Source organism: Henckelia pumila, chromosome 2, assembly GCF_033568475.1.
Source record: "Henckelia pumila isolate YLH828 chromosome 2, ASM3356847v2, whole genome shotgun sequence".
Lineage (NCBI taxonomy): Eukaryota > Viridiplantae > Streptophyta > Magnoliopsida > Lamiales > Gesneriaceae > Henckelia > Henckelia pumila.
In genome coordinates, this window is record NC_133121.1 from 177,020,482 (window position 1) to 177,042,555 (window position 22,074).

The 22,074-nt window shown below is 35.6% G+C and overlaps 3 protein-coding genes across 4 annotated transcripts; 1 reads left to right on the forward strand and 2 right to left on the reverse strand.

The window, feature by feature from the left end:
* Positions 1-433: 433 nt before the first annotated feature.
* LOC140883190 (UPF0426 protein At1g28150, chloroplastic) lies at positions 434-2,904 on the reverse strand. The gene is made up of 3 exons (XM_073289557.1): positions 2,833-2,904; positions 2,533-2,700; positions 434-755 (listed from the first exon to the last, which is right to left on the reverse strand). Exons 1-3 carry the CDS (start codon positions 2,869-2,871, stop codon positions 573-575), a joined length of 390 nt encoding a protein of 129 aa, XP_073145658.1. The 5' UTR covers positions 2,872-2,904; the 3' UTR covers positions 434-572.
* A 2,772-nt stretch (positions 2,905-5,676) lies between these two features.
* Positions 5,677-6,953, forward strand: LOC140885028 (aquaporin TIP3-1-like). The gene is made up of 3 exons (XM_073291946.1): positions 5,677-5,806; positions 5,894-6,144; positions 6,555-6,953. Exons 1-3 carry the CDS (start codon positions 5,677-5,679, stop codon positions 6,951-6,953), a joined length of 780 nt encoding a protein of 259 aa, XP_073148047.1.
* Positions 6,954-10,372: 3,419 nt separating this feature from the next.
* Positions 10,373-20,026, reverse strand: LOC140880959 (elongation factor G-2, chloroplastic-like). 2 transcript variants are annotated; one of them, XM_073285876.1, is made up of 4 exons: positions 19,733-20,026; positions 11,628-13,042; positions 10,789-11,301; positions 10,373-10,700 (listed from the first exon to the last, which is right to left on the reverse strand). In XM_073285876.1, the coding sequence occupies exons 1-4, from the start codon at positions 20,004-20,006 to the stop codon at positions 10,533-10,535; spliced, it is 2,370 nt and encodes a 789-aa protein (XP_073141977.1). In that variant the 5' UTR covers positions 20,007-20,026; the 3' UTR covers positions 10,373-10,532. The 2 variants fall into 2 exon arrangements, with proteins under 2 accessions (XP_073141977.1, XP_073141976.1); XM_073285875.1 differs by lacking the exon at positions 19,733-20,026 and adding an exon at positions 13,573-13,884.
* Positions 20,027-22,074: the final 2,048 nt, after the last annotated feature.

Genomic DNA, 22,074 nt, shown 5'->3' on the forward strand with positions numbered 1-22,074 from the left:
AAGAAATTTTAATCACACATTTTTTTAATCAATGCTAAATTTACTTTCATCTGTTTTTAGTTTTTACATTTATTATTTAAAGAAAAAGTCTATAAACCATATACTATTATTATTGTTAAAAAGTCAAAATCCTCTATAATTTTTAATTTTAATTAATTTTTTAAAAACATTAATTTTATTTTTATAAAGACATTGCGTTAAAAAAATACTAATATATAAATTAAAGCCAAGAAGCTAAATAAAATTACTTTTAGATTTTAATTTCACTTCTAAAATTCAGAAAAACTCTTTTTCATTATTCCCTGGATTTTGATTCAAGTTATTTTAGTAATCACAAATTACCGTAAAAAAATGGCAACTTTAAAGGTACAAGGTAAGTTGTGTCAAAAGGACGAAATTCTAATAATTAATTTTTTTTTTGTTTTGAGGAATAATTAAGTATCAATTTACCAAGTATTGAAAGTGTATACAAATTCAAACAATAAGCAAATAATGATAATCCAATAACTGATGTGTGAAGTTATTAGTACTAAATATTTGCAATAAGCAACACACATTGATGACACTTTCTATCATTCTATCTCTATCTGCTGCGGTACCGTTTCTTCAGCTTCAACACTATTACTCCTCTCAATCTCTTCCACACTGAGTCCCGCGGCTTCAACTGTCCTGGTCACCCATTCCTTCAAAGGCTCTTCGTTCAAATCGAGCCTCAGGAGCCCTGCAAATATCCCTCCCACGAAAGCTACCGGCTCCTGCAAATTATTCAACAATATAGAAACTTGTTTAAAGGAAAAAAAATTGTCCTCCCATTTTGCTGAAATAAACGCAAGTAAAAGAAAGAAAAAAGAATTTACTCGGTGCAAGCAAAAAATGAGTAAAAGAAAATATATGTGCCCATGAATGGAGATCAATTACAAAGAATGGTAAATATAACAGCTGATTCTTATGGGGAAGAAATGAGGCCAAGGCATCAAATTCAAGGACTTTCTGCTATGCATGCATTTGATATCGGGAAAAAATAGTTTTCTTAGGCACAAGATTCTGGGGAATGGCGATCTTCTTAATATGTTGGCTCAGCTCATTAACTAACTGGTATATTCTGTTCAATTTAGGGCGTGTGATATCCATAACGGCCAACTCTCGGACTCCTAGAGAATTTTTCTTGTCTGCCATTCACATTTGCAATCTTGTATTCGAGCCATTTCCCCAGTCTCCAGATGCAGCATTAACGTTTGAGAGACAGAAAATTTTGCCCCAGTCAGTTGGCTCAAATTTACCAATCGCTAGAATGTCATCTCAGAGACGAACGAATCATTATGCATTTGGCAAGCACCTAAAAAAAGAACCCAAATGATAATAATCAGTTCAAGTGTCAAGTCATGCCCAAGCCAAAAGCTATCACTTAGATGCCTCCCACGACCTAGAAGGTCAATCACGCAGCCATAATGCTGAATCTTGGGGATATTCCTATAATCCTTTTCCATGCCATTAAAAATTCTCTCCTTTACCATATCGGCGTGATTACAAGCAACTAAGTCATGAACACAAGTCCTTTATCCAGTGCATATCCGTCTGTATCCATGCATTGCTAGTCTATGGATCATGGCATAATACAAATCAATTGCCTACTTCACAATCACATGCCCCTTTTCATCATATCCAGATAGAACTATCGTCCAAGATATCAAATTCTTCTCCAGCTTTCAATGTCACTCAGTTTTGCATTAACCCAACAAAACAATAGACCACGAGACAACACCCCTCAATGACATCATAAAACAGCAAATGCCTCGTTATCTTTCCAGCAAGTGCACATTCCAAACAGTGCATACACCTCATTTATCTTCCAGCAATGGCATCCTCTCAACAGCACAAACACCTCACCTATCTTTCCAGCCTTTTCACATACCTATAACCTATCCAATATTGTGTTCCAACTCCTTTAATATCTCTGAGGCATTTCATCAGATAAACTCTTAGCTTGTCTCAACCCACCTGCACTCACAAGCCCACTAATCATTGAATTATATGTTACAACACCATTCTCATCTATTCCATCAAACACATTACCGGTCGCTCTAATACCATTACCCACCACCCCACACTTCAAGTCTGCATCAATCAACAAATTACAAAAGAAATCCAGATAAAAATTGACTTTTTGTACATGAACATGCATTGCAAACTGGTAGAGCCGAGATGAGTTTCAGTGCCCCCAAAGGGATCTTGAAGATTAGGCTGTAAATTAACACTGCCCGTGATTATATTTTTTTGGGTGACATCCTCAAAGTTAAATCATTAGCTTCAAATCTGAACACCTAATAACCATAAATAAAGCACCTATACGCTTCAAACGCAATTAATAAATAACATAATCAATGAAAATGAAACCAAAGAAATAATAAAGATTGACAGCAGCAAGTAGTATTAAAGCAAAAAAAATTAACGACGCCACCAAGAATAACATACAACAGATAGAGAATTACGAGTACCCCTAGAATTGACATGAGAAACAAGAAACGAGTTTACCCTGAGAGCTTCCTTGAGAATGGGCATCTGGATACTATTGGGATTGAAGGAACACGCCCTAACTCCAAACCCGCCACCACACCCAGCTAACGCATCATTCCTTCTCGAATATCGCTGATTGGATGTGAACATCAACAGTTTCCCAGAAACAAAAGCCCGGGAATTGCACTAACACAGATTAAACGTTCACTTATTAGCATTTCAACAACAAAAATGGAGAAGATTACAAAGAAAAAGGGGGATTTTCAGATGATTATGATGCGAATACAAGGGAAGAAGAGGAAGTAGAATTGGACTCACAGGAACAGAGGATACCGATGGCGCCACAAGCAAAGCCATTCGCTTCCCTGCAGTGCTAGCTGGGGTTGGATCGAGCTTGCTTTATGAGTCTTATGACAATATATTTTTATATTTAATTTTTATCTTTTTATATTTTTATTTTGATGATAAATATAGCTACTTTTATATAGTTTGTTTTTTTAAAAAAAAATTATATTTTGATTTTAAAAAAATAACAATAAACATATGAGATAAATTGATAGTATTAATATTATAAAATGAATTAATAGTAGCAATGTTAAAAAATTTAAACTCAACAATTCACCCACTAAAATTAAAAAGCACAATAAAAAAATAATAGTATTGTCAAAATTAGGATCGAACAAAGGTCCCGTTTGATTACAAAAGCCAGACCAAAAAAATATTTTTTTTAAAAAAAGTGTTTTTTCAGTTAATATGGTGTTTGGATGACCAAATAAGTTCTTAAAAATCATTTTTTTTAAGTAAAAAAAAAAGCTTTTTCAAAAGCTAAAAATTATAGCTTAAAAATCACTTATTTTAAAAAATCTCTACAAAATCCAAACGGGCTCAAAATTTGAGTAAATCGAAATGAACCAGCTTATTTTCTAATATATATTGATTATGTATATACATATACATTAAATCTAATCAATTGAGTTTTTAAATCAAATTCTGCATTTGATATGAGATTTTTTTAAATAAAATTATATTATTTGAAGTAGAATTTTTTTTACTAAACCAAAATCTGGCAAAAAAAATTCATTAAAAAAAACGAACCGAATGGAATCAAAATCTATTATTTTGGTTTGAATTCGAGTTAATCGAATTTTGTAAACAAAATTTAAAAAATATATTCTAATTATTGAAATATCTAATACATATTGAATATAAAAAAATATGTTTATTAATAAATTGGTTTACTCAGTTTCATTTGTTTTTTGATAAAATCAAATGATAACCGAACATAGACGGTTTATTTTTTTATTTTTTGAAGAGAACATAGACGGTTTATTAATGACGATTATTTGAGACGCTTGACTATATATAGGTTGAAATGTTTTTCGTCTCATTAAAAATCATAAAGCTATAATTACAATCATTTAAATTTTGTATAAGTGTGAACATCACCTGAATTGATCTCTAAACAAATATAATTATTGTATTAATAAATAACGTGTTACATGATTAAATAACTAATAACCTCAATTAAGCATATATAATATATATTTGACGGGTTATAAGCCAAATTTCATTAATATTTGACTCATCTTGCTAAAAAAAATTCCAAGTGAACTAGACACTTCTTAAAATCTATAAATAGAGATTAGAGAGTACTTATTCACCATATCCAAAGTATACGTTTTCATTTGAGCTCCTTCATTTTTAGAGATTATCATTACGTAGTTTGTTGACTTATCAGCATGGAAGTGTTTACGTCGGCTAGGAAACCCCCGACGTCTCTAACATTTGCTTGTGATGTAGGTGATATCCCACGAAATTTGTTGTTTACCGTCTTACAGGCCTGCGAGAGTTTGCAATATTACGTATGAGACCATCTGCAAGACTGCCTACGAGACCAAGCAAGAACATCGCTTACGACGCTACATCTACCTACAAGCTTGCAACTTATTGATCTATGCTTATGACGTTCGTTGCAGCTTATACGAGGTTCCAACTCAGTGGCGGAGCCACACTTATTGCTACCCGGGCTTTAGCTCGGGTGGCACAAATTTTTTTAAAATTTTTATATATATTAACTTTGAATGATTTTGGAATAATTTGATGGTAGCCCGAGTAGTTAATTTCAAAATATTAAATGATTCAAAGGATAAAAGTTATAGCCCTGGTAGATTGAAATTTTTGGCTTCACCCTTGTATCCACCCTTATATCAACTTACTCCTCTACGCTTACAAGGTTGTAGCTTGATCTACGCTTATGAGGTTCTAGCATACCGGTCTATGTTTATGAGGTTCTTCTTACAAACTAGTTTGATTCAATTATATCTAATTTAACTACATTAATATTAATCGCCAAAACACACCTTTTGCGTAGGCATGATATATATATATATATATATATATATATATATATATATATATATAATATTAAAAAAATAGTTTTTAAAACATTTTAATCATATCTAATTAACTTAATTTGAACGATGACGACAACATTTAAAAATATATATATTTTCATATTAAGTTACACATATGATTATATAATATTTTTGAAATTACAAAATTATAGATATTTATATAATAATAAATAAACAGATCTTTTCGTGCAGTAATAAAAAAATCTTCTTATAGAGACAGTTTTATAAATTCCAAAATTAACGCAACTGTGTGTACATGACTTTTTCTTGATTTTAAGGTAGTATTTGTGAGAAATTCTTAAAAGCATTTTTCAATTTTTCGGTTAACAAAAATTTAAAATTTTATAAAATTTTTAACGAAATTTGAGAAGTGCGAAACTTTTCCAAACCCTACTTAATTAGTACTATGATAGATAGATGATCAAGTTCTATTATTAAAAAGAAAAAAAGAAAGATGATCAAGCAAGCAGGTATTCGATGTCAGGTCTATCTTTTACCTGGTTTGACTCGTAGTAGCGATATAGGATTTGCACTGAAAGAGCCCACGCACGCCACTACGTGTCACCATTCCTGCACTTCATCTCCCAAGTGTCCAAATATATCAATCCCTATCTCGTCTCCGCGTCTCTGTAAAGCACCATTTTCAACATTCTTCCGCTCCAGTTTTCTCACCAAAACAAGTAATTCAGAAGCAGATTTGAACACCAAAGTTCGTATACTATACCAATACAGCAAAGCAAGAAGAGATATGCCTCGCAGGTATGATTTCGGGAGGGCTGAAGAAGCCACCCACCCCGACTCTTTCAGGGCCACCTTGTCCGAATTCCTCTCCACTTTCATCTTCGTCTTCGCCGGCGAAGGCTCCATACTTGCTCTTGGTAAATTATTCTTGTTTGATTTGGTGCATGCATGCATTAGCGAAATGATAATGGTCTATTGCATGATCTACGTATATATGTTTTCAGATAAGATGTATAGGGACAGGACTTTAGGGGCTTCGAGTCTGCTCGTTATCGCGCTGGCCCATGCGTTAGCGTTCTTCGCGGCGGTTGCTTCTAGCATGAATGTTTCCGGCGGACACGTAAATCCAGCCGTAACCTTCGGCGCACTCGTGGGCGGGAGAGTCTCCTTGCTTCGCGCCGTTTACTACTGGATTGCTCAGCTCTTAGGCGCCGTAGTCGCTTCTCTTCTCTTGAGGCTCTCCACTGGTGGCATGGTATATACATTCTACGCAAACTCGAACAATTTGTGTGTAATTTCTGTTGGAAAAATTGTTTGGACAATTGGCCGTGAATGAGATATTGATGTTCATTGTATAAAATGTGGGAATAGATGTCCACATATATAGCAGCCTAAATTGAGACTAGGGGTTGGTACCCCATGGGTACCCATGTTTGTTAAGGGAAGTGGACCTAGATTATGCTAGGTTCGAACCATGAGCCCCACGCGCCGCCGCCCAACCGGCACGGCACGGACCGAGTAGGGGAAGACAATTTGATTAATCCCGTAAACACCTAGGCGGGCAAATTTGTCTTAAAGATTCGGCTCGCTAAATTCTGTTGTTGCTGCGTGCATATTGATCAAGGTTGATAACAATTTCTTGATTTTTGTTCGTTTTGCATGCAGAGACCTGGCGGGTTTTCGGTGGCATCGGGAGTAGGATCTCTGAACGCGTTGCTGATGGAGATAATAATGACATTCGGGCTTGTTTACACGGTGTTCGCAACCTCGATCGATCCGAGAAGGGGGAGCTTAGGCACGATCGCGCCGCTGGCGATCGCGTTCATAGTGGGTGCCAACGTGTTGGTGGGAGGACCTTTCGAGGGGGCGTCGATGAACCCGGCTCGAGCGTTCGGGCCGGCGTTGGTGGGGTGGCGGTGGAGACACCACTGGGTGTATTGGCTGGGTCCCTTTGTGGGTGCGGCGGTGGCGGGTCTGATATACGAGTTCGGGCTCATACAACCGGAGGCGGAGGCCGTTCGCCACACCGGCATTCACCAGCCTCTGGCTCCGGAGGATTACTGAGCTAGCTAGCTACAAAGCTAGTGCTTCTCTGATTTCTTCTTGAAAACGTCGGCTTAAACGAAACGAATAAGGATCGGGAGGGAGTAAATAAAACGAGACTACTGGTTCATGTACGTTTGATTGTGTAGTTTAATTAACTTTGTTACATTTTGTGGTGTGATCAGTGGTTGGACCGGCTCCTGATATGCATGAATGTACGTACTTTGGTTTTCATGTGTGTGTGTGTGTTGCAACAATTTGAGACATCTAATTAATAATCTATATATGATATTGCTAGCTACTTGCGGCCTGTAGGGTTAGCACAAGCTAGGTTTTCCATCCTGTAGTAAGAAGAGGTTGTATCCCTTAGATAATAGTTATACGTACCAATTGTGGCAAATAAGGAAATTAAAGCAAATATTTCATCTTCTAAGGTGGGCAAGAAGTAAAAGATTTTAAGAGCTTAAAGAGTTATATATGTTACATATATATATTGGATATTATAACCGCGTGGTGTTGAAATTACAAAACTAATTTGACGTGATGTTGAAATTATATAATTATCTTAAATGTATCTTTAATAGGGATGACGAACAAACGGGGCAGGTTTGGGGAGTATTTTTGGATATGAGTTCGGGTGCGGGGATTTTAAAAATCCCCAAAACATATTGAGGTGGATGATAGCGTGATTTTTTATGGATGATGTTATTCATGTTACTTAAACATATAAAATATTTATATTAGTTTAAATATATATATATATATATATTATTTATTTTGATAAATTTAAAAATAATATATAATCTTATTAAAATAAATTTTTGATACATAGTATTTTTTTTAAAATAATAATTTTGATTTATAGAAATATTTTGTATTTAAAATATTTTTTTAATTTTAAAATTTAATATTATAATAAAAAATTTGATCCAAAATATTTTAAGTATTTTATTATAAAATTGAATAATAATTTTTATATTCTTATATAATAAAATTTATTAATTCATATATATATATTATAATAAAATTTATTTATAATATAGATAAATAAATATATATATATATATTTTTTTGGGTATGGGGATGGAGACTTGATCCCGCGGAATGGGTATGGGGAATTCCAATAAAAATTAATGGGAATCGGGGCGGGTATGAGTATCAGATTTGAATTCGAGGATAGGGATGGGGAAGACATCCCCGACCATCCCATCCCCGACGCGCCCATTGCCATCTCCAATCTTTAAATCATGTATTTCTGACTCATATTTATGAAAGAAACATATATATATATGGGGTCTTAAATGTATTTCGGAAAGATACATAATGCATATTGAGTTTTAAAGAGTAATAGACATTACAAAATGATCATCCTAAATTTTTTAAATGTAATTCTGAAAAGAAATTACAAAAGTGTATTAGAAATTTAAAAACCGGTACTTGCAAAGTGTATTTTATATATAAATTACAAACCATTTTTTTGATAAGAGGGTTTGATTTTCTGGGCATCATCGTGGGCTACGACATATTGTGCATTTAATAGGGTATAATATCGCATGCATGTGCAATATTCAGTAGTTAAATATCACATTGTTTGGGTCCATCATCCATGAAAGTGTTTATGGTGGATACTCAAGATATCAAAATCCGTTTTCGTTTTCATTACGTATACAGAATTTCCGTTTTGGAATTACAATGCAACTGTACATGTATTTTTCAGTAATTTTGAAGTACGAAAAGAAACGTAACAAGACATAATTCCATGGAAATTATTTCAAAGTATATTTTGAAATCATGTCCTCTTATTGTAGATCAAAGTCTAATTTATTTTGCAGGAGTAAAAAAAATTAAAAGCGTAACTATCGAGTATTTGAGTGGTTGGGTTGGCTCCTGATGCATAGGGATGTTTATTTGATCGATGAATTAGTTAGTTTTGGTTTGAATTTGATCGCTTAGAGCCCCTCTTTCATCAATAGGTACTTCCAAGACGTTGACCACACGCCCTAGTTAAATGTAATCTTGGTTTAAAGCTAAACTGGTTTTGAATTGAACCAAGCAAAAAGTCCATGCAAATCTATTCAATTGACAAATATTCTATGGGACTGCATGGTTGAAAAGGGATTAAAATATTTGATAGGTACTACTCATATCACGAAATTGCAGCTTATTTTCGAGATCTTTTCACATTAGAACTTCAAAGTTAAGCATGCTTGACTTGAGACAATTATAAGATGAGTGATCCATTGGAAAGTTTCTCAGGGTGCGTGTGAGTAAGAACATAAGCACGCTGAAAAAACCACTCTTGATACAGTGAGGACAGTTGTTGAATCTGGGATGCTACGTTGGTATTAGAGCTTGACCTGAAAGATAGAAATCCAACCAATGAATGGGTGATGGGTGGCATGAATGAACTGATCCCACACTAAAATGAGAGTACAAAAAATTTGATATGTACTACTCATATCAAGAAGGTTCATCTTCTTTTCAGGAGCTCATCAAATAATAACTCTAAAATTAAGCGTGCATGACTTGGGGTAATTATAGGATGGGTGACCCCTTGAAAAGTTTCTGAGGATACGTGTGAGAGGAGATATAAGCACGCTGGAAAGATCCGTCTTTATACAGTGGGGATAGTCTTCGAATGTAAGGAGTCATCCACAAGTTTGAAGTCCGGATTTCAAATCCGAGAACGACTCTTATAAGTCATCGAATGTAAGGAGTCATCCACAAGTTTGGAGTCCGGATTTCAAATCCGAGAGACTCCTATAAATATCAAGCAAAAGAAGACGAAGACATCGATCATTCTCTTTATTTTTATTCAAAATAAATTTGTAATATTTTATTTCAAGTTTATGTATGTTGTATTTTCCACTATTCTTCAAAATAAATTTGTAATATTATCTTTCAAGTGTATGTGTGTTGTATTTTTCGCTATTAATAAGTAGTTAAACCAGTAATCTCTTACTTTATAGGAGGTTACTAATGTAATAACATTTGACATCTCTGAATAAAATTTCAGGCCTTTGTCCCTCTCATGTTGATTTCATTTATAAATTTAGTTTATTACTGTACGCCTAGAAGTAGGAAACGAGACAAAATTGTGCTAAGTATTGTTGAAAGAATCCATGACAAGAACCATCGGTTGCGACAACGTGGTTAGGCTGCAAGGAATCGTCTGTAAAACCTGATGGATACAACCCGACAACATTTTGGTCAAAAATACTAAACTAATTTATTTATTTTACAAAAGCATGATGAACTAGATAAAAAAAATGTAAAAAGTAAATAAAAAAAGACTAAAATGGGACAATCCCTAAAAATAGACTATTTTAGACATTTTCAAACAAAAGGGACTGAATCGAGAAATTTGTGAAACAAAGAGGACTAGAATGGGGTTTATCCCTGTAATTAAGCTACAACCTATGCAACATGAACTTCTGGTATGAGACCATATCTATTTTCTCAATCAACTCATTCGACAGTGATAAATACAAAGCAGACAATCGAAACCTTTCTTTTATGTATGTATCTATCTGCATTTTGCACGTCTTTCATACAAAAAAATCATCGAGTGCACTATGTTACAGATCCTGGAAAACTACATTAGGCAGCAACAGCCTCCTCTTTTGCAGCGAGCTGATTCTGAATGTGCAGTGGAACCACGTCGAATTTGGCCAACTGCATGGTGTAGGAAGCGCGGCCTTTGGTCATGCCTCGGAGAGTACTGACGTATTGGAACATTTCGGCAAGCGGAACCAGTGCATCAACCACCTGCAATCGTTGGTTGTCAATTTAAAGAGATCGAATAATTTGCGCAAATTTCAGACCGTAAAGGAGCATGAAACACTCTGTCACATACCTTCAATCCACCGGGTTTGTCCCCAAAGTTGTTGATCTGACCTCTCCTCGAGTTAAGGTCACCAATCACGTCTCCCAAATGTTCTTCAGGAGTGACAACTTCGACTTTCATAATTGGTTCAAGCAGCTGTGGGCCTGCTTTCCTCATCCCTTCTCTGAAAGCTCCTCGAGCAGCCAACTGGAATGCCAACACACTTGAATCCACATCATGGTAAGAACCATCCACTAATACTGCACGAACATCGACTACAGGATAGCCAGCCAACACCCCATTGGACATGCTTTCTTCCAATCCTTTCATGACACCAGGAATGTATTCTCTTGGGACAGCGCCTCCCTTGATCTCACTCTTGAACTCGTACCCGTTTCCTGCTTCCATTGGCTCAAACCGAACTGTAATATCAGCAAACTGACCAGCACCACCGGACTGTTTCTTGTGAACATACTTCACTTCTGTGATCTTGGAAATACTTTCCCGGTAGTTGACTTGGGGTGCTCCGACATTGGCTTCCACCTTTTAGAAACAGGCAAAAAATATTTATCAAAACTTTGCTATGAAATACGTTGCATTGACAATGACAAGGATGGAAGTCCAGAACAGCAACTCTTGAATTTCACACGTTAATGGAGAGATTGGCGGTTAACACACGTGCCACTTGTAAAAACATCATGTACGTATAATATCTGTATTTTCCAATCATGATATTGAACATGACTATAATTCTCTTTTCCTTTACCTGACTGGATTAAGTATGATATAAGTTTTTACCAGAGGAAGTCATGAAAACATTTTTGGCAATTGGCATACATATGGATAAATGAGTAGAGGCAAATACGAACCTTAAATTCTCTCTTGAGCCTGTCAACGATAATTTCAAGGTGTAATTCTCCCATTCCTTCAATAACTGTCTGGTTTATCTCTTCATCTCGTGAAAAGTGAAAAGATGGATCTTCTTGAGCAAGCTTGATTAAGCCAACCGCCATCTTATCAACATCAGCTTTTGTCTTCGGTTCAATGGCAACCTTAATAACAGGATCAGGGAAATCCATTCGTTCAAGTACAATAGGCTTATCTGGATCACACAATGTTTCTCCTGTAATTGTGTCTTTCAGACCCGCAAGAGCTACAATATCACCAGTTAAAGCTACTTTGATGTCCTCTCTGCTGTTAGCATGCATTTCAAGGAGTCTACCAATCCTCTCTTTCTTTCCTTTGTTTGCATTTATTACATAAGATCCAGCAGCAAGCTTCCCGGCATATATTCGAACAAATGTAAGAGAGCCAACGAAAGGATCGTTCATGATCTTGAAAGCTAATCCAGCAAATGGTTCGTCATCATTTGCATTCCTTTCAATTATCAACTCAGGGTCATCAGGGTCGGTTCCTTTCATTGCTGGCAACTCAATGGGAGATGGCAAATAATCAACAACCGCATCAAGTAGCGGCTGGACGCCTTTGTTCTTAAAGGCGGAACCACATAAAACTGGAACAAAACTGCCTGAAATAGTTCCTAGCCTGACTAATCTCTTTACTGTTTCCTCATCAGGCTCAATTCCTTCCAGATAGCTCTCCATAGCTGCATCATCCTGCTCCACAACAGTTTCAATCATCTGTCCTCTATATTCTTGAGCCAAGTCCTGAAGATCACCAGGAATGTCCTCGTAGGTAAATTTTGCACCCAATTCCTCTCCAGACCATAGTACTGCTTGCATCTTCACAAGATCAATAACCCCTTTAAAAGTATCCTCTGCACCAATTGGGAGTTGAAGAACAAGCGGTTTTGCACCAAGATTCGATACAATCATGTCCCTTGTTCGGAAAAAATTTGCTCCTAGACGATCCATTTTATTTATGAAACATATTCTAGGAACACCATATTTATCAGCCTGCCTCCAAACAGTTTCAGACTGTGGCTCCACACCAGCAACACTGTCAAACAAGCATATTGCACCATCTAAAACCCTGAGGGCTCGTTCCACTTCAAGGGTGAAATCGACATGCCCCGGAGTATCAATTATGTTAATCCTATGCTTGTTCCAAAATGTGGTAGTTGCAGCAGAAGTAATGGTAATCCCTCTTTCTTGTTCTTGCTCCATCCAGTCCATGGTAGCTGTTCCCTCATGTACCTCACCAATTTTGTAGTTTCTACCAGTATAATACAGAATTCGCTCGGTCGTGGTGGTCTTCCCTGCATCTATATGGGCCATAATTCCTATGTTGCGATAGTCCTTTAATGGAACCGTTCTCTTCTCCTCTGCAGAAAATTTAAGCAAAACTCTTGTTCTTTAGAGTTCCAATACCAATCAGCATTAGAAAAGAACAAGTTGCCCTCAATGGCTCACTTAGAATTAACCAGACAAATCATGTTTCAACAGCTAGTAAATCATCAGATAATTCAGGATAGGTATTTTTAAAACATATAATAATAGAGAAGAGAAGCTAATGCTGAAAGATCATTTGTTTTCGGAGAAAAGGATAAATGATAATGAAAAGTTCACAGAAAAGAAAGGGTAATAAGCATTCCATAATTCGCATGATGACCAATGATCTTGAGCTAAGAACACTAGTTATCTAACAATTGATAAAGAAAGTTGCAATCAATGAAATATGAATAAAAAACAATTCCAAATAGACAAGACCCAGAAACGAAATTTACACCAAACACAAAAAAAACATGAAATTGCTAGATTAATACCTAAAAGGGCACCACACAAGAAGTCATCTAAAAACAATTTGTACAAAAAGAATAGGAGAAAAGTGGAAATACAGGGATAAAGAGTTCACCAGCAGCCATAGAAAAGACAGAGAAGTTGTTCTTCAGCTGTTTATGCCGAAAAGGAGACATCTTGGCCGGCTCAGGACTGAACCTCATGGTCCCCAGAAACGAAGAAGTAAGGGCACGAGCTCTGGAAGCAGAATCGGCAATACGACGTCGCGTGGATGGAGAAAGAGGCGGCACGGACCTTCTGGAAAAGCCATTGCAGTTGCAGAGGGAAGAAGCATTGGACGTGGCGGCCATTGACATTTTCAGCAACGATTCAGCTGATGCTGTCGCCATACGTCTTGCACTTGGATAATGCAAACCCCAAACGAATGGGCTTTTGTGGATAGTAAAAGAAGATTTTTTTTTTTTTTTTTTTTTTTTTTAAATGAGTAAAGAAGATTTTTGTGAGGTTCAATTCATTCACAATTTTGGCCATACGATTTTCGGGTTTCTTTTATTTTATTTTTCGCCTCTCCCCGTTTCGTTTTTGAAATTATGACTCTCTCGCAAGATGTAAAATCCTTAGTGACATTTTATTAATTTTAATTTAATGATATTTGATTTATAAATTTTACTTGTTATTTTTTATATTTATTAGTATCTTCAATTAAAAAGATTTGATCGATTCGTATTGAGATATAATTATTTTTAAAGCTTGAAGACCTATCTATATAAGGACTATTACATGCATATTAGAAGATGGATCAACAGAGAAAATAGCGCATAACAAATTGAGAGGTTGATCAAGATTTTTCTAAAGAAGTTTTACATTCGGTCGTTGCTGTAACACTTATTGCAAAGTGTTGGTAGAAGACGTTCTCTTGTTATCAGATTTCAACACTCAGGATTAACACTCTATCGTTATCAGATTTCGACGCTCAGGATTAACACTCTATTGGTTTTATTATTTTTGTTGTTATTTGTTTTTAGGGTGTCATTTATTTTGTAATGTCCAAAAGTCCACTAGTTCAATCACGATAATTTTAAAAGATTTATATGAATTTATGTGTTTTATTCATGGAATTTAATTGTTATGTTTAAATTTTATATGATGATATGATTTGCCTGATACTTATGTGTTGCAAGTTATTTTAATGTTTTCAGGTTGGAATTAAATTCTGGACCGAAAAAACGAGTCTAGCCCTCGAACGAGTTAAGAAAATATTTCATGTTTAAATTTTAATTTAATGTTATGCACTGTATTTTATTTGTTGAGTGGGAGTATTTTTAAAAATAAATATTTAGTTTGCAACTAATGAGCCGAATTTTAAGCCCATTAGTCACAAACTTAGGCGTTAAACATTTCACCTCATTCTTTTTCTTCCTTAACGCCGCATACTCCCTTCTCATCTCCTTGTCATGTTCAATTGTACCAAGGCTAGGAAGATTCATCTTTGTTCAAGGCTAGATCGCTCCTAAAGTTCAGGTTAAATCCAAACGACGATAATCAGGCAAGTTTTAACGTTTTTAAACCACCGTTCAAGAGTATAAATATGTTTAATATGAACCCTAGGTAGATTTATGGTGTTGATTGATGCATGATGTTAGAAAGTTACATGAGTATGTTGCATAATCGTGAAGCGTGATGCGTTCCTGATGTTTTCGGTGTAAGTTTATTGAGATTCAAGGGAATCTATGTTGAAAAATCAGAATTTTGATGAGGAAGTTTCGAATGTGAGGTGTTGATTCAATCTTTGAAAAATTGTGTTGTGTGTGTGGATATTTTGAAGTTTTTCATGTGTTTGATGATATTTTTCAATGGGTAAGTGTTCAAACTTGAAAAGGAATGGATTAATGTCAAAGAAGTCGAGAACAGGCAGAAACGCGCCCTGCGAGCGGGCAGCCGCACCAGTGCAGGGAGCAGCGCTGGGGCCCGTTTTCTGGCACCCTTGCACTTCTCGGTCTATCCTGGCCAATTTAATTTGTTGTTTTTGAGTCCTAAAATTATGTTTATGATATTTTAAGGTGTTTTAAGTATTTTTAAGTGTGCTTATGCAAAAAATTTTAAGTTTTTGATGTCCGGGGCAGATGAAACTAGGGATGTAAATGAGCCGAGCCGAGCCGAACAGTATCAGGCTCGGGCTCGGCTCGTTTGACAGAAATAAGGGCTCAAGCTCGATCCAAGATTTTATCATAAGGCTCGGGCTTGGGTCGTTTAGTATATATATAAAAGCTCGGGCTCGGCTCGAGCTCGGCTCGTTTATCATATTAAACGAGCCTGGATCGAGTTCGGCTCGTTAAGCAGACTTGTTAGAGAGCTCATTTTCAGGCTCGTTAGTGAGCTCGTTTTCGGGCTTGTTAAGCAAGGCTCGTTAGCAGGCTCGTGAAGGAAGCTCAGGCTCGTTAAGTGAGGTCGTTAAGCAGACTTGTTAGCAAAACTCGCTTTTAGGCTCGTTTTTTGGCTCGTCAGACATATAACAGAGCTCGAGTTTGATTTTTTTTCGATTATAATTTTTCGATCAAATTGACTATAACTTGATTTATAAGCTTACCATGATCTAAAACTTCAACCTCCAACACAGCCCAATTCGAAAAATCCACCAATTTTATTTATTAAAGTTTTCGATCTTTATGAATTTACAACATCATTACTAACTGCTCAAGTCATGATATATCTTGAAATCTCCAAATTTATAATAGATCAAATTCTATATGCAAATTTCAACCACAATACTTCGGCTGCTTTCAATCTGTACAAGTTCAATGTGCACTATCCTATGCTATATAGTACATAATTGTATTCATCGTTTCCAAAATTTCACCACACGATCAAATAATTAATAAACTCAAAATTCAAGCTTCGTTATTCTTTATATCTTTCAAATAAAATCTGAAGCTTCCAAATAAAAATCCTAAACCCAAGTTTCGAGCACTTACTTTTGAAGAAAATCAACACAGTCAATGCTTATTTCACAAATATATAAAACTTTATTGTGTCGCTTAATTATTATAATATGTATTTTTTTAGATTTCAAAAAAATGTATATTTATTTTAAAATATTTTTAAAAAAACATCACACTATTATTTTTTATAATGAGATATAAGCATTACTTGTGATACGATCTGCCCGTATATGAAATATTTTATTTAATGATATTATATAACTTTATTAAAATGTTGTGCATATATACATATATTGAGTTTACAAGTTTTAACTCAACAAATTTAATTTAGATAATTTCACAACTTCTTTTAACTAAAATTTTTTAATATCATTAATCTATCACATATAGTTCTAATTCTTGCAATAAATTTTAAATAAAATTTTTATTTCAGTTCTTTAAAAATGTATTGATTGAATTGTCATCATTAGTAATATTGCACATAGAAATATTTTATTTATTGTGTTTTTAAGAGAATTTTAATACAATGATTTTAAAGTTAAAATAAAAAATACAAATTGTGGCTACATCTTATATATTGTAAATTCATCTTTATTTCAACAAAGTATTATGTTCTAATCATGTCATTTGTATTAATATTAATATTTTTTTTATTTTTCCACTCAAACTCAAACTAGATAAAGTCACATAAATTAAATGAACATATTCGTGAGCCTCCGAAACGAGCCAAGCCCAAGTTGGAGCTCGCAAGCTTCCTAAACGAGCCGAACATCCATAAGCTCAAGCTCGGCTCGTGAAAATTTTCGAGCTCAAAATCAAGCTCGGACTCGGCTCGATAAGCTTACCAAACGAGCTCGAACGAGCTTTCTACCAAGCCGAGCTCCGAATAGCTCGCTAACCGTTCGGTTCGTTTACATCCCTTGACAGAACGACTCACGTGGATCGATTATGCTATGTAACGCATGTTTACGTCTTGTACCTTCATGAAAGATATTTTTCCATGATAGTCATGAAATGTTATGAAGTATTTTATGCATGAATGATTTCTATATCGATTTTAGCATGCATGACGTTTTTACGAAAAATTATGAACAGGAAAGGATGAAGTTTATGGCCATGAATGTTATGATGATGCATGAGAAATATTTGATGTTTTATGTGCTCTTGTGGTGGCAATACGGGACTGGTACTTCGGATTGAGCTCCGGAGAGGCCTTTCCAAATATGTGCTCATGAGACATAATGATAAGACTGGCGTTCTAGAATGAGCCTCGGGGAGGACCTTTCCAAAGAATGAAAGTTTAAATGCCCGATGCCATGTGGTAGTTGTACAACAAATCCGTGATAACGGGAACAAATGATGTGCTCAAAATGATGGTTGCCACAACTACATGTATTTCATCTTCATAAATGTCAAGTTTTTTTATTTACGTTCATATAATGCTATTATTTTAAAGTTTCAAGTGTTATGTACGAATTTTTGTATGCATTTTTTTGATGAATTTTTAGACTCACTATATTGGAATGGTGCAGGTAATGATGATGTCGATGGATTTATTGACGAAAATGGGTCAGGGCAAGAAGATGAGCAAGGGGTCGGTCCGGTGGAATGTTGGGTTCTCAGCAGCTGAAGAGACAATGTGAAATTTGACCTATCTCATCTCAATTCAACTTAATCTCTTGATTTTAGGGAAGAATGGGTCAAACAGTTAATAAATAAAAAGCAACGGGTAGATTCGGTCACTTCCTAAGCTTGTACAAGTCATTCGGTTTATTTTAACTTCAATTGGATGGAAGGATCGATTGCAAAAAATGACAAAAAATTGAGGACCAGATCAGGTCATTTGAAAAATGAGGGACCAAGAATGCGACATAAATCGAGGGACTAAATTGAGAATTATCTATATTCTCAATATTAATTTTTGAGATATGTTTATGTAACACCCGGAATTTTTAATACGTAAATTCGCTTGCATAATTAGGGATTTTATTTATTTAGAATTTTAGATTATGGGTTAAATAATTATGTGAAATTATTTGTGCATGTTTTAAGTTATTTTAAGCATTTAACCCATAATTAGTGATTTTCATGATTTATGGAAATTTAATTGTTTTGATCGCGGAGACGGGACCGTGGACGGACGAGATACCGAAATATTTAGCCAAAAATATTTTATGAGTTCTATGAGCCTTAAAATAATATTTTAAGATATTTTGTCAAGAAAATTTTAGTATTTATTTATATATTTAATTAAGGGTTGATTTTTAGTCAAAATTAGTCCCTTTATTGACTTTTATTAAAATTTAAAATTATCCTATATTAATATTTCGAGATTTGAGATATTTTATCAGATTGTTATTTTTATTTAAGAGTTTAAAATATTTTGTTAAGGTATAATATCTTTATATTGAGTAATATCTATTATTATTCAATTATCTACCAATATTTTAAACCTAAATCACTCCCTAATCTATTCCCAAAACCCCATCAGCCGACAACCCTTCTTCTCCCACCCCAATCTTCAATCTTTTCATCGGCTTCCCACAGAAAACTCCATAGCCTCGTTTGTTCAAGCTTCAAGTTAGGTTGTTCGTCGTCCCGTCGTCCCGGAATCATCACCTTCGCTTTTTTTTCTCTTCAAACATCGGTGAAAGGCATGGTTTTTCTTCTAATTTTTCACGGAAATCAGTTTATATCATGTATGTTGGGTGTAGCATCGATTTTTCTTCAAATTTTCAGATTAAGGATCGGTTTTGTTGTTTGAAGCTTGTGTATGCGGTTGTTCATTCATCTCACAATTTTTCCTTGACATGGCTTGTTCTAGCTGTTGGTTATGGTTGGTAAGAGGTCTAAGGTGGGTCTAGGCTAGATAAAGAACAAGTTGCCCTCAATGGCTCACTTAGAATTAACCAGACAAATCATGTTTCAACAGCTAGTAAATCATCAGATAGTTTCAGGATAGGTATTTTTAAAACATATAATAATAGAGAAGAGAAGCTAATGCTGAAAGATCATTTGTTTTCGGAGAAAAGGATAAATGATAATGTAAAGTTCACAGAAAAGAAAGGGTAATAAGCATTCCATAATTCGCATGATGACCAATGATCTTGAGCTAAGAACACTAGTTATCTAACAATTGATAAAGAAAGTTGCAATCAATGAAATATGAATAAAAAACAAATAGACAAGACCCAGAAATGAAATTTACACCAAACACAAAAAAAACATGAAATTGCTAGATTAATACCTAAAAGGACACCACACAAGAAGTCATCTAAAAACAATTTGTACAAAAAGAATAGGAGAAAAGTGGGAATACAGGGATAAAGAGTTCACCAGCAGCCATAGCAAAGACAGAGAAGTTGTTCTTCAGCTGTTTATGCCGAAAAGGAGACATCTTGGCCGGCTCAGGACTGAACCTCATGGTCCCCAGAAACGAAGAAGTAAGGGCACGAGCTCTGGAAGCAGAATCGGCAATACGACGTCGCGTGGATGGAGAAAGAGGCGGCACGGACCTTCTGGAAAAGCCATTGCAGTTGCAGAGGGAAGAAGCATTGGACGTGGCGGCCATTGACATTTTCAGCAACGATTCAGCTGATGCTGCCGCCATACTTCTTGCACTTGGATAATGCAAACCCCAAAAGAAATGGGTTTTTGTGGAGAGTAAAGAAGATTTTTGTGAGGCTTCAATTCATTCACTATTTCGGCCATACGAATTTCGGGTTTCTTTTATTTTATTTTTCGCCTCATCGTTTCTATATTTTCCACAAATTTTACATGTAATATATTCTTTTTCTCGGAAATTCGATAAAAAGTATTTCATATTGGTACTTGTTTGCACACAAAAAATGGCTCGAGCGTGTTGATTGCAGGCGTGTCAGATATGTGAGTGCCAAATGAAAATAACAAATGAAAGTAAAATCTAACTTCTAAAACCAAGCGAAAATGAGCCCCGGTTCCATCGTCAGTCTCAAGTTCACCGGTAAAACACTAAAGAACTAAAATAAAGTAGAAGACGGATTATTAATAGCAACCGAATATTGATTCTTTGCTAGTGAAAATTCAAAATGACAAATGTTTGTCATACTAATCACAAAAGAAAGTGTTGTAATAATTCGAGGAACCCAGCAAAAATAAGCTAAACATGTACGCTACAATGTCTAGAAAATGATAAGATGAAGGTACGAAAATTCTGCAAAAAGATTGCTGAAAATACAGAGCTTTTTTTAGAGCTATGTTTGTTGTTGAGATGATGTCTGCTCTTTTTCTTATGCCGATGGTTCTTTTTGTTTCCAATTCCATAACTTTCATCCCACTACTTCTCAAAATGGGTCACGTTCACTTCTTCCCTCTTCAAAATTGTTTCTGACTTGGTCATCCTTTTCAAATGTAACCTCCACCTCACTTTTTCCGCTGGATTTTCATCTTTTGGGTTTCATTTCTACAGACCGAAACACTTGGGCAGCATGGTTTTTAGTAGCTGGGCCAAGAACTTTGGATTTCTAAAATATTTATTTTATGGGCTAACAATTGCCCTCTGCAGGTTGATGGCCCATTGGGCCATCGAAACTGGTTGATGAACTCCCTCTTAACTGTCGGGCCGCGCAACCTTACTAAAGTGGCTTTGAATTGAATAAGCTTTGTGATTTTTCAAAAAAAACTTCAATGATCCTGTTCTTCAAATTTTGAATCACTTGATCACGTCATCTCAACATTATCATTATTGTTCCTCCGATATTCGCACCTCTCTTTCTCTCTCCTTAGGGCTCTTCATCTTCACCAAGTAATTACTTTGAGCTGGCTTTGAATTTCATCTCTTTGCTCTTTGTAACGCCTCGATAGCCTAGGGTTTTGTCTGATTCACTGCTGCTTCCCTGATAAGTAAGCTTATACCATTTTGTTTGTTCATCCGTTAAAACCTGCACACACAACGGAAAATATCATTCAATGGGTTAATTCACTTTTCATTTGTGCAGTAGTTCCTCCTTATTTTCCATGGCTTCTACTCCTGCCAGTTCATGAATCGCTCCCGAGGAAATGGAGGTCATCAGGTATGTTCACTCTCCTTGAGCTCATGGCTAATATTATCGTTGCTTTGATTGCTTGGGACCCCTGTTTCCTAATTTGACTTATGTTCCTCACAGGCCTCCAAATCCCCTTTATATTAAACCTAACTGTGTTGAGGTTTTGGCCACAATAAATCACGCTCCATACGTAGAGGTTCCCTTGCCATCGGCAGTTTTTTCCAACCTGTTTCCTCTTGACTCTTTATCGGCCTCCTCATTACTTTTGACCAGTTCCGTACAACCCCCTGCCAAAGTGGCTAAATTCAAATCTTGGCCCTGTTTCTCTCCTGAATGGGTGAATTGGATCGATAAACTGGAACCCCATTTTGGTGATATCTGGAAATCCCAAGGGTTGTATTATTTCATTCAGCTTACAAAAGGTTCGTTCCCGTTGCAAACCAACCTACTAGAATCTGCACTCCGTTTTTGGTCTCCCTCTTGCAATTCCTTCATATTTGCTTGTGGACCAATGACCATTACTCTTCATGATATCCTTCGTTTACTAAGGATACCAATCATTGGTCTAGAATTGATAGGTGTCATCTCGATGATGGACGTTCCCAATCTTCCAGATGAGTACCTGAACTACACCTCCTATGCCTCTATAATAGG

Coding starts and splice junctions, on each gene's coding strand:
- LOC140883190 (XM_073289557.1), bottom strand. CDS start 2,871: ATGGCTTTGCTTGTGGCGCCATCGGTATCCTCTGTTCCT. Junction 2,701..2,832: donor CATCGGTATCCTCTGTTCCT/GTGAGTCCAATT, acceptor AATCTGTGTTAG/TGCAATTCCCGGGCTTTTGT. Junction 756..2,532: donor TTCTCAAGGAAGCTCTCAGG/GTAAACTCGTTT, acceptor AATAATTTGCAG/GAGCCGGTAGCTTTCGTGGG.
- LOC140885028 (XM_073291946.1), top strand. CDS start 5,677: ATGCCTCGCAGGTATGATTTCGGGAGGGCTGAAGAAGCCACCCACCCC. Junction 5,807..5,893: donor AGGCTCCATACTTGCTCTTG/GTAAATTATTCT, acceptor ATATGTTTTCAG/ATAAGATGTATAGGGACAGG. Junction 6,145..6,554: donor GGCTCTCCACTGGTGGCATG/GTATATACATTC, acceptor TTTTGCATGCAG/AGACCTGGCGGGTTTTCGGT.
- LOC140880959 (XM_073285876.1), bottom strand. CDS start 20,006: ATGGCGGCAGCATCAGCTGAATCGTTGCTGAAAATGTCAATGGCCGCC. Junction 11,302..11,627: donor GGCTCAAGAGAGAATTTAAG/GTTCGTATTTGC, acceptor TGTTTCTAAAAG/GTGGAAGCCAATGTCGGAGC. Junction 10,701..10,788: donor ACAAACCCGGTGGATTGAAG/GTATGTGACAGA, acceptor CAACGATTGCAG/GTGGTTGATGCACTGGTTCC.